We start from the raw sequence: 17655 nt of genomic DNA on the forward strand, positions 1-17655 counted from the left end.
TCATGAATAAACATATTATGTCATGTATATTTATTTTTGTATGAATAGTTTCATCTCTTTGCTATGTAAAAAGAAAAACTTATTATTTAAATAAATTAAGATGTCTTTTCATTTTAAATAAAAAAAAATTCTCACATCTCTCACGTCAATGAAGCTCTTTTTTTTTCCCCTCTTCCTATGTAACATTGGAATCAGATTAAGTTTGGTGAAGAATTCAGCCTATTTGTGAAGATGTTAAAGAAGTCTTAGTTGCAATCACCATATATAACTCTTTCAATTTTATTTTATTTTTGTTCATCCTTCCAACTAGGCAATAAATTAATTAATTAGCTAAATCTACAAGAGAAGGCTTGTCATTGAGAGGGAAAAAAATATAGTCATATTTAAAATAAAATAAAAAGTATCTAATGTTACACTTATATATCTATTATTACTCTAATTTGAATATTTTTTATATAAAATTCTTGTAATGTTACTATAGTTATAGGACATATAAAATTGTATTTTAGATTGTTAAGGGGGGAGTTAAAACCATTCCATATCATACAACTTTTCTTGTTCTGTCAAATTTCCTGAGGTACAAAGATATACAATCTATTTTTCTACACTCTAAACCAATAAGATGTTATAAAAAAAACTATCATTATCTTGTGCTTCTGCTATGGAGGATTATTCAGACTTTTCTGCTAATTCTTTAAACTTTCTTTCTTCATTCCAATGAAAACCCCTCCCTTGTTCTTGTATCTCCTCTTTTAGATGGAAAGAGTTATCTTTCTTGGCTCCAACATTCCATTTCTTCCACTCAACACATCAAATTCACTGTTTAAATAATCAATATTGGTATCTAGTTTTCGCAAGTGTCTTTTTTGAAAATATATTTTAAAAAGGGCCCCACTGGGCCCATCAGCCCATTTACGATTCTAACACCATTTGAAACAATCGTTTGTTGTGCTCTGCTTTGTGTTCAAGACATCTATAAAAGCCCCATGTTTTGTGGGCATTATTGACGCAAAAAAACGACAGGTTCCTAAGTCAAAGTTCGCTAGCAATAAAAATTTAAAAATAATTAATTTATGAGACAAATATTTTATTTTATTTTTTAAATAAAGACTAATAACAATAAATATATTCAAAATAATATATTAGTAGTACTTGTGTGTCTGAATAATATGGTGCTATGACAAGATTACCTTAAACAGAAATAAGAATGTTTAAAGATGGTCTAAATTCCAAATGCTTATTCAGATCTGAGTTAGTTTCTTTTACAGTATAATTTTTTATATATATTTTAAAAATTAAACATGAAAGATTAAGAGAATATTTATAAAAATTATAAGAAATTTATTAAAAAAACTAATTTTTTTAATATAACTTATTAAAATAAACATGTTTAACTTATTTCAAAACAATATAAAATAAATTTATACATATATAAAATAAATAAACAATTAAATTATATTATCAAAATCAACCTAAATGGCGAATCCATTAGCAAAAGAGAGTTAGATTATAATAACAAAAACAATAATAAAGAACTAATCACCTCACAAATAAGCTGTACTTGCTACTTAAATTTGGTGTGAAGTAAAAAAAATGGAAAAGTTTAGCTTTTATTCAAGTTTTTATTAGAAGACAGAAAGAGTATATTTAATGGGTGTACAGTGTTGGTATGCATGATGAAGATCAAATCAATTGGGATTTTGTGACACAGTGTTAGAAGGTGTCAGAGTAGTGTGGAAACAGGCCAAGACTTTGCAGACACGCAGGCTATTGCTTAAAGAAGATTTGATGTGTCCATTGGATTCACCACATACGTGTCAGTGTACCTTCTCCTGTCTCTTACCCTTTTTTTCTCCTACCTTTTCTATCTTCTTCCCCGTTCTTCCCCACACCCTTCCCTACTCCTAAGTGGTTAAGTACTTCCAAATCATTGTCATTCCATAATATTATATACAAATTATGAAAATTAGCAATTATCTTAGACTGCAAAAACTGTATGAAACTAAAATTATATTTTTGAAATAATGCATTATCAGTATTAATAATATATTTTTAAACAGATCACTAAGTTTTTAGGCATTGATGTAAAAGAAAGCATAAATTTCAAAAAATTATAAATTTCTTTTGGTACCACAAAATAACAAGTAATTTAGAATAAATAATTTTTTTTTGAATTAATAATCATTTTCAAAATAAATAGAATATTAACAGGGATTATAAATAAACTTCTGAATGAATATTATATATAAAAACTTGAATTAAATCTCTTACATAGATTCAAAGCAATTAATATACTTGAACTTTAATTTATCTTTGCCATAAAAAAAAATCATTTAAGTTGTTTATAAGTAAGTATAAACTCAGTAGTTCCATGTTATTGTCTTAGAAAAACTCCAAGCGGTAACATTTTATGATTGAAAAAGTTACTACAAACTAGAAGTTATATTTTTATTGGGTACAAAATAAACCTAAAAATTAAATAACTTCCTAATCCCTTGGCAAAAGGGTTATATTTTTATTGGGATTTTGGTGCTTGGCCCCTCTATGCAACTCCTTGGAGAAGTCCATGAAAGAAGAAATGGGTTCATCAGAGGAGACCAATATTCCAAGCAAACCTTCATGGAGAAGAGCTTCTCATAAGGCTCATTCTGTCATGAACATGGCTAATGCTGAAAGAGACATGGCTTATGCTTGGGAAATGCATAGATCATCATCACCATCGTCACCAACATGTGTCAAAGAAAAAGAGCCTACAGTGGAAGGTAATAATCCCAACAATGAAATTGATGTGTCCATGTCTTTAGATGCACAATATTGTTACTACTTATTGGAGGCTATGCCTCTTCCAGGACCTACATGGTCTACAACTGAACCTTGTGTGTTGGCTGAGCCCCCTATACCACCCTTTGAAGCTCATGTAGGATTGGAGTGGGGTGAGAATCAAGCTTCTTCATTTACTTGGTGGATGGGATTTCTTGATGGTTTAGAGGGCAATATGACGTCAGAGAAATTCGATCTTCCAATTGTAGAAAATGTTGTGATGGAAAATTCTGAATCATCTTTTGTTGATGCAATAGATCTTAGTCGTTGTCCAGATGATTGGTTAATGGTTCCAACTATGGACAACGATTTGGGAGACATGATTTTACCATAGGAAATTGGAGTTTTTTTTTTATCTTTTTTTCCTTCTTGCTATTTTGGACATGTTATTAAGCAAATTTATGAGCTCTTATATTGTTAATAATAATGTATTATATTCTTTTTCATTTTTTCCGGAATATAATTTTACATTTCCCTGTGTGTAGTTTCCCAGGTGTTATCTCAAATTTCCTAGTCCAACACACAATTAAGTCGAAGCTTCCTCTGCTTTTTTTTTTCCTTCAAAATTCTGTAATTTTTATTAGAAAGGAATCATAAAAATACATTTTTAAAACTATTTTTAATATACTCTTAATTATTAATTAAATTTTTTAAAAAATATGTAAATTTTGCTCTTTCTTACTTTAGTTGTTTTTTCGAAAAAAAAAGTGTAATAAATAGTTGTAACTTATTCGAAATGATATTTATATGATTTGTAAATTCTAAGAAAAATGTTATAGGCAAGTTGAATATTTATTGGGAAAACTTCATGCCAGTGAGACTCATCTGATCTAGTGTAATATTAACTTAAAATTTATTTAGGTTTGACCGCATTGTTTTACTTTGAAATGTTATAAAATTAAATTTCAAATCTTACAAGCGTAAGATTTGAACTTAATATATATATATATATATATATATATATATATATATATATATATATATATATTGACAAATAGTATTATAAAAAAAGAATAAAAATTTTCTCCGGGGAACTTAGCAAATAAAATACGTGTCACCACAGTATTGTTTTAAAAATTAAGAATATTTACAAAGTTTATATATGTTTATTATTTTAAGCAACATTTTTTATTTCATTCTAACATTGAAGTATTATAGTTCTAGAAAAAGGAAAAAGAAAAATTACTTAATAGAATAGAAGGAAAGAATATGCATGAGGTTTTCTTCAAAAACAAGTAGAGGCTAAATAAATAATTAGAAATAATTATGCTTTGTTTTGCATATTTTTACAATTTGTTCCTTTTTATTTCGTCCATTGTTCTTCACAATTTCAAACAACACTGTTTCAACTTTCAATAGTTGTTTTTTCTGTGCCTTACTTTTTGTAACTTGTAATAGTCTTTGAGCAAGAAAAGCCCAAGTTGATCAAACGTATGAAGAACAATAAATCAGACAGAAAAGGAAAGCTTGTGATACTTAAAGCCCAGGCCCCAGCATGAACAGACCCTATTCTATATTTCCATTCCAATATTTTGGATAAAAGAAAAAAATACTATTCCAATATATAAATTATTAAAAACTAACACAGCAAAGGAAATACCTAAAGAATGTTGTCTCCCAATTGAACAAAAAATATTTTCCTTTCTATGCACAAATTCTTGGCCATATCTAAACGGGAATCGGCAACATCACTTCAAACTCTCCGCTGGTGAGTGATGAATGTCCACCGCTCCACCACCGCTACTCTTAAACTAATCATATGACAATAACCATAGATACACACACCTTGTGATTATGGGTGTGTAGGAATGGAAATAAGTTAGGTTTTGTATATAAAAGTTTTTTTTTATTTCAATTAAAAAAAGTTATATACGTCTAAATATATTTTCTATGAATAAGAGATTTAATTAAAAAAGAAAAAAATTATAAATATTAATTAATAAAACTTTGAGTCAATATAATAATAATAATTATTTATTTATATTATGATAGAAAAGTTAATAATTCACTTATATAATATTTGAAGTAACAATATAGTTTTGTATCTTAAATATATTAAATATATTTTTTATATATAAAAATATCTTTGTCATATTCTTAGAGACTGTTTTGCTGCTAAAATAATATGAAAATATCTTTTTTCTACAGATAATTTGACATCTTTTTTCAGCCAGGATCTATTCGACTGGCTTTTATACAATTTTTCTCCTAAAAACTTTCCTTTTTGCCCTCACTGGAACAACCTTTTGAGATTACTATTTGGAATTTATAGAAAAATAAAAATTGTATTATTTTTTAGAACGCTTCTCTTGATCATGAGGCCTATTGCATAAAATTCTATATGACTTGGGCTATTTTCTTTACTGTGGCAGGGATAAATAGAGAAATGTGGCTGGTTTATGGAAGAATCAAAGCCAAGTGAATTGGCTACCCCTTCCGAATGGTCACTTTAAGCTAAACACTGATAGCACATAATCTTTGGCTGCTGCTACAGCAAGTTGTGGAGGGCTTATCCGTAATAACAATTGGAAATTTATAGCAGACTTCTATAGATCTCTGGACTTTTATTCTCCTCTGGTTGTAGAGCTATGGAGAATCTTTTGGGGTTTTCATATGGTTATTGCTAGAAAAATCCAAACTATTTAGATAAAATGTGACTCTAAGGAAATCATTTTCCTAATTGTTAATATCCAGAGTTGTAATAATCCTTGTTTCATTGTGATTAATGAAATTAGAAAATTTCTTAGATACATTTAATTTGTTAGATTTAACCATGTCTTTAAAGAGACTAACTAATATGCTAGGTTCTGAAATTAGGTTACCCCTTTGCTTCTTTGATAAGGCTCCTTCTTTTCTGGATCTTTTTTTTTGGGCTGTTTGAGCTCCATTTGTAAGAAAAATAAATAAATCTTTTTCAAGGATTTTATAAAAATTAATATATTATATAAGAAAGTGTATTATATATGAATTAAAATAGTTATATATAAAAAATTTATTATAAAATCAAAAAAATATTTTATGGTTTTTCACATTTAAAATAATCGTTATTGTTAATTTTGTATTAATAAATAAAAAATTAATATTTTATTTAAAAATAATGTAAATATTTTTTAATTTTTAAGATATTAAAAAATTACAGTTGACAATTTAGAAGAGATCTTAAATTTTTAGATACTATAACAAGTACTAACAAATAATTATACCTTCTCAATATTTTAAATAATATATAATTAAAATAAATAAATAAATAAATAAAATATTAAAATAATGCATAAAATAAGATAAAAATAATATTAATAATGTGATTTACACATAAATATCCCCTTTTGCAAAAATCAAGAAGTATAAATTAGGTGTAGTACTTATATTTATATACACGATTTATTGAAAACTTAAAATATGTTAAATAATAATTAAAAATAACAAAATGTGTGTTGAATTTTCTTACATTATTATAATTTGTTTTTTATTTTGTCACCCAATTTTTCAAAATATTAACGTGTTGTATGACTTTCTTATAAATGACCAATAAAAAATGACACATGTATATCACGACTACTTATAAATTTATCTTTGTTTAATTATATTTATTAATGTCTTTCATAACACAAATTTTACGCAATGATTAATCGGTAATAGTTTAATATTATACAAATTAATTTTACAAAAACTATTAATTTTGTAAATAATTATAGTGTTTTTTTAATTAAAGATGAAATGATAAAATAATGTCGATTTATATTTTTGTCTACCGTAGAGTATGTGAATCAACTAGTAAGGTTAGAGTTTTACGGTAATAGTTTTATCTAGTATCATTAGGATTACTTCTAATAAAACATAGTTGTAGTTTAGACAATAAAATAAAATAAAATATGTAATATCAATTTATTCAATTAATCTTATTATTTTTCTATCAATTGATTTTTTTTTTACAAATATTAGTTTAAAAATTATATATTTTTATATAAATATTTTTAATTATATCATAAAAGGAGTTAACTTTTATTTTTTATGCTATTGTTGATTTTTTTTTTCAGGTTTTTTTCCCTCTATTTTTACGATTTTGTTCTCCCTCTTAATACTTTAGGCGCAGTTCTTCATGAAGATCCTACATAAGATTAGTTTGAGAAGCAAACATTTTAAATTAAGATGTGTTATATGATAAATAAGTCAATGCAACTTTTATTTTATTTTATGATATTATTGATTATTTGTTCAGACAGATTAGCTTTTATTATTCAGGATACATTTTTTTATAATCCAAATATTTATTATAAATGAAGTTTAAAAGTATTTCTAGCCATTTACTGTATTTCTACCGATTTAATATTTTACGTTAGAAAAAATTTAATTTCTACACATTTCCTTTTACTCAACTTACTTATCACTGTATCAAATCCTTTCTAGCGAATACAATTACATGATCATATAAATTTTTTGCAATATATTAAATTGCTAGCATAAAAAAAAGATACCTTTAAATAGTTATTAAAATATTTATATAATTACATTACTTTTACAAAATTTTATAAAGATATAAATAATCCAATGATGAATATTTAAATTATTTGTTTTAGAAATTTATAAACTGGGTTTGGACGAAGGAATAAGAAATTTTAGCGAATTTGAAAATTTTTAAAATTTAAATTACATTATCTTAATTTTTATTGTTTTAAAATATTTTGTTTTGACGATTTAATATTTTTCACTCAAATTTCAAGTTGTCCATAGTCAAAATCAAAATTAACTACAATCGCACATACTCTCTCTCCTTTTAATCTTTGATGTTGTACATAAAAAAATTATGGGATTGAAATATCTCTATAAACTTTACATAAAATTGTTTGCATTTGAAGCGTTATAGTTATTCCTAACAATTAAGATAGCTTCATGTGCATTAAAGAGTGAAAAAGAAGGGGTAGCTAAGACATAGAACTTCCATATGAAATTTGACAAATTTTCCAAATTCTTATATTTAGAATTCTTTAATTGTCGTTTGTTAAAATTCTTAAATTTTAAATTTTTTAAAAATAAATTATTCATTTAAAATATATCATTAAACACACTTTCAAACTTATTACCAAATAATGACATAAAAGTAATAAATAATATAAAATATAAAATAAAAATTGAAAATGTGTTTGATTGAGCATTGGTGGATCTGCACAATTATAGATTGATGAGTATTATAACATAAACTACCGTCATTGTCATTATCCAGCCCCACCCCACTGGTAGGATTCTTGTGTTAGAGATTTTTTCACCTAACTATACGAAAGGATGGAGCAACAAGCCTACATCGTATTCAAGATAATTTAGGATGAGCAAACCTGTTCCTCGGACTCACCTTTTTATCTTTCTTTTTTTATATTTTGCAGTTATACGAACCATACATTAACATTTCTCTGGGCAGAAAATACTCTTTTGAGGTACATCTTTTGTTATTTTAGACAAATTGTAAGCTAGTTTAGTACGGCTTAGATATCGACACAGTGCATTATGGTATGTAGATCCACCAATTAACCTACCATATTTTTAGTAATCTATTTCTTTTTTTTTTTTTCCCACACAATGCTTTATTCTTGTTGCATTGGAGACAATGCACATCTTTAATAATAAGGAGGGTATCCCATTTTTAAGTGCATTGATCTCCTATGATTATCCATTGCATGGACCGTGCTACAATATTTATTGGAAAAAAAATGTTTGGTTGTTGGAAGATGATTCTGTCCAAATATCATTGATACGTGATTAAAATTATTATCATCAGGGGACAATTTTATTGCTTTTTAATCATATTTTTATAAACCTGTGATAAAATTTTAAGTGAGATATCATTTGCTTATAAATATCTAACCCTGTCACTTTTTATTTTAGTGATGAATTCAAACTCCTGAATATATGAACACTTAATAACTTGTACTGTATAACACATATGTATCTTAATCTATCATCATTGGTTTTAGAGATAAGTTTAAAAATTATGGATAGTAAATAATATATACTCATAGAAGTGTGATTTCAACATTGAATCATTTAATGATAAATTTATATATATAAAAAAAATCATAAACGTTATATACCTAAAAGTATAAATTTTCGTGATTATATATTTTAGTAACAGGATTAAAAATTTTAAATGTCATGTTCACAATGATTAATTTGTTTGCTATTATATATATTTTAGTGATAGATTCACAAAAAAAATGCGATCACTGTTTTAAATAATTTATCATTTACTCATTATGTCAATCTAAATTTCAGTGCTGATCTTTTTTATTTTTGGTTGGTCAGAAACATTAAAACAAGATTACAATCTTAAATGAACAATTCTCATGGCATCAGCCAAGAGGAAATTAAGAACTAAGTAGATTGAAGGCAGGGGGAAGGGAGAAGTAATCCACTGACAAAATTTATAAGTGGCACCATACCCTTGTTTAGGGAACCAATCAACTATTACCTTCATGAAAAATATGAGAGAAAGACACGCTCCAGTCTCTAGCTCCTATATAGTTTATGATATAAAACATTTAAACTTGAGTGCTATAACACTTGTTTTGCAATTATTATATAAGATAAAACTTATTTGCATACATTTTTTTTAATTTAGGTAATTTTTTTTAATTCTTTTGATTTGTTTCAATTATTTCTTTAGTTAACCCTTTCTAGCTTTAATTGAATATATATATGCATATGATTTATTTTGACTTTTTACTATTATTGTGAGTTAGTAATCACTTTCTTGAGGGTGTAATTTAATTAGGCTAACTTTTGATTGCTTCCTAGACTGAGATTGGTTGTCGATCGCTTACACTCGATGATTTTGAGTCTCTTGATGGTTTGTATATGTAGTTTCTTATAGTTATCTTTGATGCTAGGTTATTATTTAGTAAAAGCAGCCCATAAGTATGGAAAGGTTTGGCAAATTTTGCCTATTTAGGTAGATTTGGCTATGAATTTGACTATTTAGTACTTGATTTTCTCCCAATTAACTTATTTATAGCAAAGTGACATATTAAAGGATAGACACTAAAAGTTGACTAAAAAAACCATGTCAAGGAAATTTCGGTATAATTTTTAAAGCTTTGAAGATTTGAAGGTGTTAATGATCATGTGCTTGGTCATGCTACATTAAGTATGGCTAACTTAGGATGCACACCCTTACAAGATTATGCATATGCCCTTGTGTTAAAAATATGTATGGCCGTAAAATCTTCGTATAGTCTGATGTCAAATATGTTGCACGACTATCTAACTTAACATATTCTGGATTGTGCTTCACACCAGAAGTGCATGTTATTGTGATCTGATCTTGAGTTATCATATGGAAAAGCCCTTATTGGGAATCTAGGACATATATCTTGTTCTTGGCTTGAACATTCATCGTTCTGCAAGTTTCCTTCTTAAGAGGAAATAGAGACAAGGAAGCAAGATTCCCAAGGAGAAGATTTCTGAGGAGATAGGCCATGATCTTGAAGAAGAGGGGGGGGGGGGGGGGGTGCTATTCAATGATTTAGCTTTTCCCCCCCCTTCTCTCTTTTGATTGTTACATAGCTCATTAGGGATTTGTTTTCTTTTTCTTTTTTAATCATATGTAACTGAAGTCATTTTTCTTTTTCTTTTATTAATTTTTTGTCATAATTATTAAAAATGTCTCATATTAATTAAAAATAAAACTACAATATTTTGTTCCTCATCTCTTCAATTAAAATTTAAGAATTTAATTGACCGAGCCTATTATTATTATTATTATTATTATTCGTTTAAATATGTTTGTTTAATGAATTATGAATTTTGAGTCTTTTATTTATTATTTAATTCCTCTAAAAAGGGAAATAATGTTTGAACATTCACACGGACCGACACCGTATGACATCCCTTATTTTTTTAAGCTTTAATGTAATGTATAAATACAAAAAATTATAATTCAATTAATAAAACATAAATATACCATATAAGTATTTAAAGTAGTGATACAAATTACATATTGGTATAAAATTGTTTTAACTTAATTTATGATCTCAAATTTAAAATTTAACAAATGCATGCAACTATATTAAATATTCTAAATTGCCATCTTAGTAGTTCTACCTGCCTCTAAAACTGATATTTAAAATTTTTTATCCTATGAGGCAGATGTACTTGTCCTAAAATGCCCTGCACGAACCAACATTAAATTACTGTACATCTGTAACGAAATTGTGTTTGAACTATGCATGTACCAAAAACTTGGTATTAAATAAGTGGGATAGCATCATTCTTTTGTACAATCAGGTTGCTCTGGATTGAAAACGATCCTTCTCCTAACAAATGTCATTTCAAACAGAGTTAACTAGAATATAATGCACCAATAATGGAGCTAGGAGGCAGATGCCATGACCTGCAATTAATGCATGTCAGATTTTTGGATATTTAGTATGACCAAAAGAAAATCAATACAGAGGCTCCAAAGTTGGCTATAGGATGATAGATTTGATTGGTTCTCAATTCTCATCCGTGAGCTTTTCGAAGCATTGTTTTTGTTTCAATTAAAATTCATATTTTATGTGGTTTATGTCTATACTAATCATTGATTAGGAGAATGTCCTCTATGTACACGAGGGGCTTCCATGCATAGTTGGATCCAACTGTATTCGTTGTTAATATTGCACGGTTGCATGTATCTATGGAATCGGGAATAGTTGTCCTCTTAACTCTTAATTTCTTTTTCTTTTTCTACCAAATGAAATAGAGATCAGATTGTGAGGTCTAGAAAGAAAGATTCAATCCGTACGTGTATGGTAATTAACTAATGGACCGTATGGGTTGCAGTTTGTTAACTACTCCTTTGGTTTGCCCTTTGTTAATTACACTTAAAAATATTGCTTTAGAAACATAGATATCTCAAAAATCTTTAATTTTTATACACATTCTGTATACTATATAACACATTTTAATGAATTAAAGGTAATTAATATACGAGACACGTAATTGTCTGTTGCTTTGTATTATTTTTGCATTTTATTCTCTTGCTATAGATTATGGTTTCTGTACCAGATTGTAAGCTTTGAATCCTTGTTGTTAAATATTTTGACACCTCAAATGATGAGATTATGCATTAATCAAGTAACATTAGCAAAGTCCAAGTTAAGGACAAATATAATGAGTAAATACTTGTTTGTTTTCTTGAGAAAACCGAGCTTTAAGGATGCTAATTACATTGAAACCTTGTGATTAATTTTCAAAGTAGAGAAATTTCGTTTAAAATATATGAACTCGTAAACATTAATCCTAAAATGTTTTAGTTAAATCTTCTTGCTAAAACAACTTCATCTGATTTATTTATATCATCTTTTATCTAATTTTTTAAATTCATTTTCAATGATTAAGTTTATATCTAACTAAAGCATGCATATAGTTTGCAAGTAAAATAATTCAACAAAAAATAAATGTAATAATGGTCCGGAAGAAGATTATCATAATGATCCAAGGTCAAAACTCTAAAAGGAGTTGAATGGTCTAATATTGTTGTCCTTTTCCTGAGAATGGCAATAACATGCATCTTAGATGAATAATTGTTCTTTGACCCTAATCGGTCAACCACCCTAAGTGGTCCTATACTAGCTGAGATTGAGATATAATAAATGAATCGCAAAGCAAGATTCAGAGTCTAGTGACCATGCTCATATATATATGGGGACTACCAAATGGTACCACTAAATTTTGTAAATTATTTGTAGTAAATGCAAATGGGGATTATTATGCTAATTGGTTGGAAGCATAACAACATATTTTAAGGCTGGTAGTGGTATGAAAAGAACAACACCATAAGGGATAAGGACGAAGATCTAGGTGTAGTGCCAGTGTATATGTAACCATCGATCATCACACGCATTTTTTGGGTCCCAATTTGCATAAAATTATATGGAGTACGTCTGCATAGTGATGCTAATGAAAGCTTGTCACATCAAATACTCATTCACGACAGGATCGGGATTCTCTCCCGTTTTGGCGCAAACTGGACGATTCAGTTAAGTAAAATTTTGTATTTTTGTTTAAACAAAAATTTTTAGCTTAAGAGAAAATACAAAATCAACGTGACATGACAGGATGTCCAATTACGGGAGAGAATCCGAGTCCCATTCATGACACATTTGTTCATAAACTTTACAAACATTTTAAAAGCATTTCCATGATTTAAAATTATTTCATCACAATATTCGTGAACAAAATAATTAGGCATATCTATTAAATTTAATTTACTAAGTTAATTGTATCTGAATAATTATACACTCTAAGTATTAATTTGTTTGAATAAATTATTTTATAATAATTTTACTCTATGTGTATACTTTATTGATTTTTTTTGTTTTATATTTATACTAATTGTTTACCATATATATCGTTTAGAAATTCTAGACTAGCTAAAAGTATTTATTGCATGTATTATGCGATATCTTGTTCTGAACATATATATTCAATAATCACTACGTCAAAATGGAGATGTGTCAGAGCAGTTCTGTTTTAATTTAGAAAGTGTGTAGAACTGCTCTAAAATTTCACGCTATCTAATATGTTGCACTTAGAGAGCTGTTAAATAATCGCTCTCAAATGTTGATATTAAAGAGCAGTTCTACGTGGAACCGCTATCACAAAGTAAATGTCATTTAAAATATATCGCGAATCTGGAATTTGAAATTTCTTTCTTTGTGAGTTTTCTATTTCAAACCAAAATTAATTTATTGTTATGCTCAAACTTGCTTCATTTTTATTACAAATCAAAAGTGAAACTTGTTGAGTTTATACGTTGTATTAACCAAACAGTCCACATCTGCAACACTATTAAGCAGAAAAAAGAGAACAAAATTAGCGGGATGATTTACAATTAATAGAGGAAAAAAGAAAGAAAGAGAGAATATAGAGAACAATTAGAAAGGTAGAAACAGATATAAAAGAAACTAACTTTTTTTAACGCAAAGAAGACAAATAAAACCTACAGTGAAAGAGACAGAGAACAACTTTGTTAGTGCATAAAAAATGAAGAAGACGAAAAGAACTTACAGATGTAAAAGTGAGCAACTTTGTTAAAAGACGAAGAAATTTGAGAGCACACGTCATTTATAAGATAGAAAAAAATACTTTCGAGAGCGGTTCTTTATCAACCGCTCTCAGAAACGTGTGACTTTAGAAAGTGATTAATAAAGAATCGTTCTCAGAAGTATAAATTAGAGAGCAGTTTCTAGTGAACTGCTCTCAAAAGTATACATTAGAGAGCAGTTCTCTATTAACCGCTCTCAGAAATGTATATTATAGAGCAGTTCACTATTAACCGTTCTTAGAAGTATACCATAAAGAGCGATTCAACGTTAACCGCTTTTTAAATATATTATTATAAAGTTATTTATACTAATCGCTGTCTAAGTTAGTGTTTCAAAAGCTCATTTTTGTTGTAGTGAATATAAATTATTAATTAGTATATTAACTAATCTTTTATTAATTTGTAAAAAGATAATGAAATAAGTCATTATTTATGTAGGAAAATAATAATGTTAAATGTGACTGAAAGAGAAAAATCCTACTTTAAACTAGATAATAGAATTATTATTATTATTATTATTATATATTTATACTTATATTTATTTAAAGAAACAAAAAGTTAGGGTATTAGCTTTTGATTTATTTGATATTTTATTTACTAATTAATTATTTTATTTGTAGGCATATTATTGTTTGAGAGTAATAACTTGGATATGAATCAATTTAATTTTCTGTATGAATTTTGAATAATGGAATACAGAATCACATGGTTATACGTTAACTTATTTTTTCCTTAACATGTATGAAAGTGAAATTTAGCATAATATCCTCTTGCATTATATTTTGGGGTGAATTGGTTGCAATTTAATGTTAAATTTATTTTTGAAATTTGTTTATATTATTAAAGTTATTTGGAATTTGAATATACATTTTATTAGAAGTAAGAAATATTGATTCTAAAAATTTAGGTAATTTACTTACAATTATTTTGGTATTCCCTATATCCCAGTAGGCCTTTATTTTTCATGTAAAACCTTTTTTTAATCCTTTTACATAATTTTAATAATTTAAAACATATAAGATAAATACAATATCAACAAAAAAAAATTTCAAATATCAAGTATTAAAAAAAATATTTCAAGAAAATTTAAAAGTTTGAAGCTTATCTTAAAAAAAGAAGAAGAAGGAAGATAAACGAATAAGGAGGAGAGGTTGATAGGACTTATTCACTATAAAAATAAAATTGCAACTCTAAAAACATGTTTAGGTTGTTCTGAATTTCTTATTTGTTAAGAACAGGTTTTTAGAAACCATTTTTAAATTGAAAATAAAAAAAATTATGAAATAAGATATAATTATGTGAGTATGATTAAACACAAAGTACAGACTCCTTTCACCAATTTTTCGTTCATACATATAATCTCGTGAGAAATCTTAAAACTTCATGCTTAAGGATAAACTTCGTTTGTTTTTGGATCAATACATGTTGATATTATGTTGTATATATATATATATATAATTATTAAATGAAACAGGTAATTTTAACATTATGGTAAATATGTATCATATACGAGGGATACAATATAAAAAATCTCAAGATTCCTTGTGTCTTGTCTATCCCTTATGATCAAGGAACACTGTTAATATAAATTAGGTAGCTGTGAAAGGGAAGAGAGGATTCATTTGTCACTTCCTCTACTTATGCTATTGAGACAAGTTGCCTATGCTGAATAGAAGAAGGGTCGGTCCTGCGTCCTAAATTCCAAAAACATTAAGTCAAGTTCATGCATAGCACTTTTAGATTATACCTAAAGATTCAAAGAAAATTATGAGTATTGACAATCTTTCAATATAAGTCATCACAAGACAAACATCCCAAGGGCTGATTAGTCATTCATTCCCAAACTATATATCATGCACTTTAATAACGATATTTATATTATAATTTGGTTTTGAATTTATTGATTTGGTTTTGGGAATTATTTTTAACTTGAGTTAATTGGGAAGGTATAATAGAGGATTAACTCAAATTTATTTAGAGTTTATTTTTATTTTATTGACTTTTGTTTATGGTTAAATAATTGTTCTCAATTATATTTTGTATAACAAAAATTATTTTGCTTTTAAAAAATTAAGGATATTTATATAGTTAAGCAATGTATTTATTTCTCTTTCATTTTGTTTTTCTCTTTCAACTTTCTCTTAATTTCTATATATCATATTACTTGTTATATCTTTTATTTATTTATTTTATTTTTTATTTCTTTCTTTTTATCTCTTACACCAAAAAATAAAGCGTACAACAATAATTTTTTTCTCCACATACGTCGACAAATTGACATCGTTATCTCCTCATAAAAGCATTCCAACTCTTACAATTATTATTATTATTATTGTATGTATGTATATTTTGGAGTGACACATTTTGTCATTCCAAACGTGCAGCATTAATCACAACTTCTGGGAGGTAATCTACACCCTCCAATGCCCCCACCTCATAAATCACTCAATCTAAACCGTCTATGCTTTCTAGAGCTAGAGCCAATAATAAGGAACCAAACTTGGGTATCTACCTTCCTATCTAGGCCTATAAAATGTCACACCCGAAGCCCTCCATGACATGCACAAGTAGTGTAAGCATTTCCTAAAGACACAAACCTTGATGCATCTATAAATTTCATAAAATGAAAATGGCAACAATCAACATAGAGCATGTTCAAAAGGTGGAACTGCAAAACAAGGCAATAGTTGAAATGCTTTACAAGGCACTATTGGGACAAGGAACAATGGACAAGGTGGCCAAATTGCTAGCAAGTGACCTTGAGTGGTGGTTCCATGGCCCCCCTCAATGCCAACACATGATGAGGGTGCTCACAGGAGAAACTGATCACACCAAGGCATTCCGGTTCGAGCCGAGAAGCATCACTGCCATCGGCGATTGCGTGATCGCCGAAGGGTGGGAAGGCCAGGCCTATTGGGTGCATGTGTGGACCCTTAAAAATGGCCTAATCACACAGTTTAGGGAGTACTTCAACACATGGCTTGTGGTGAGAGATTTGAGGCCACCGGGGTGGGAAGATAAGGAAGATAGCATGACATTGTGGCAAAGCCAGCCTCGTGATCTCTATCGCCGATCACTGCCAGGACTTGTGTTAGCCATTTAGCCACAACTCATGGTTGTGGTCAATTGGAAGCTAGCTAAGGACTTGATGTATAATGTACTATAAATTAAGTGGCCCTACGGATTAAACATGTTCAGCTCAATCAACAACGGTGAATTATAGTAGTACAGTACATATTTGACTTGTGGACCTGGTTGATTGTTCAATAAAATGATTATCAAATTGTAAGGGTAAATAATAAATAAGTGGGCCAGCAAAAAAGATGGAAAAACTTAAAGCTTAGACGAGTGTAGAACATAATATTACATATTATATATATTTTTTTTGTAAATCTTGCATACTTTTCTTTCTTTCAATTTGTTGCCTCTTCTTATAGAATGACTTTCGAAAACCCTCAAAATGGAAACAAAACAGAAACCAAGAGTTGAAAATTATGGGTATGAATGGTAGGCCTTTCTGATCAGCAAGGATCAGAGTGAGAAGGCATTTTATTGTTATTTTTGTCAAATATGGTCTTTGGCCTATATATCAGAGGTTCTACTCACATCTTCAGGTTGAATGGTCATAATCCGAGAGAATTCCAAACGAAACTTATAAAGATACCTGAACTCTAGCAACTATATAGGAATTAGTTACATTTAATTTAATTATTATGAATTATGTGATCATATATAACTTTTCTTTATATATAATCAGG

The 17655-nt window shown here is 27.9% G+C and overlaps 1 protein-coding gene across 1 annotated transcript; it reads left to right on the forward strand.

Annotated features, from left to right (window-relative positions):
• Positions 1–16526: 16526 nt before the first annotated feature.
• Positions 16527–17000, forward strand: LOC113862455 (senescence associated gene 20-like). Its single transcript, XM_027495541.1, has one exon. The coding sequence runs from the start codon at positions 16527–16529 to the stop codon at positions 16998–17000; it is 474 nt and encodes a 157-aa protein (XP_027351342.1).
• Positions 17001–17655: the final 655 nt, after the last annotated feature.

The sequence above is a fragment of the Abrus precatorius genome, unplaced genomic scaffold (genome assembly GCF_003935025.1).
Source record: "Abrus precatorius isolate BTA unplaced genomic scaffold, Abrus_2018 Scaffold3, whole genome shotgun sequence".
Classification (NCBI taxonomy): domain Eukaryota; kingdom Viridiplantae; phylum Streptophyta; class Magnoliopsida; order Fabales; family Fabaceae; genus Abrus; species Abrus precatorius.

Bases quoted from the DNA above. Each gene is read 5' to 3' on its own strand.
- LOC113862455 (XM_027495541.1), top strand. From the start codon at position 16,527: ATGGCAACAATCAACATAGAGCATGTTCAAAAGGTGGAACTGCAAAAC.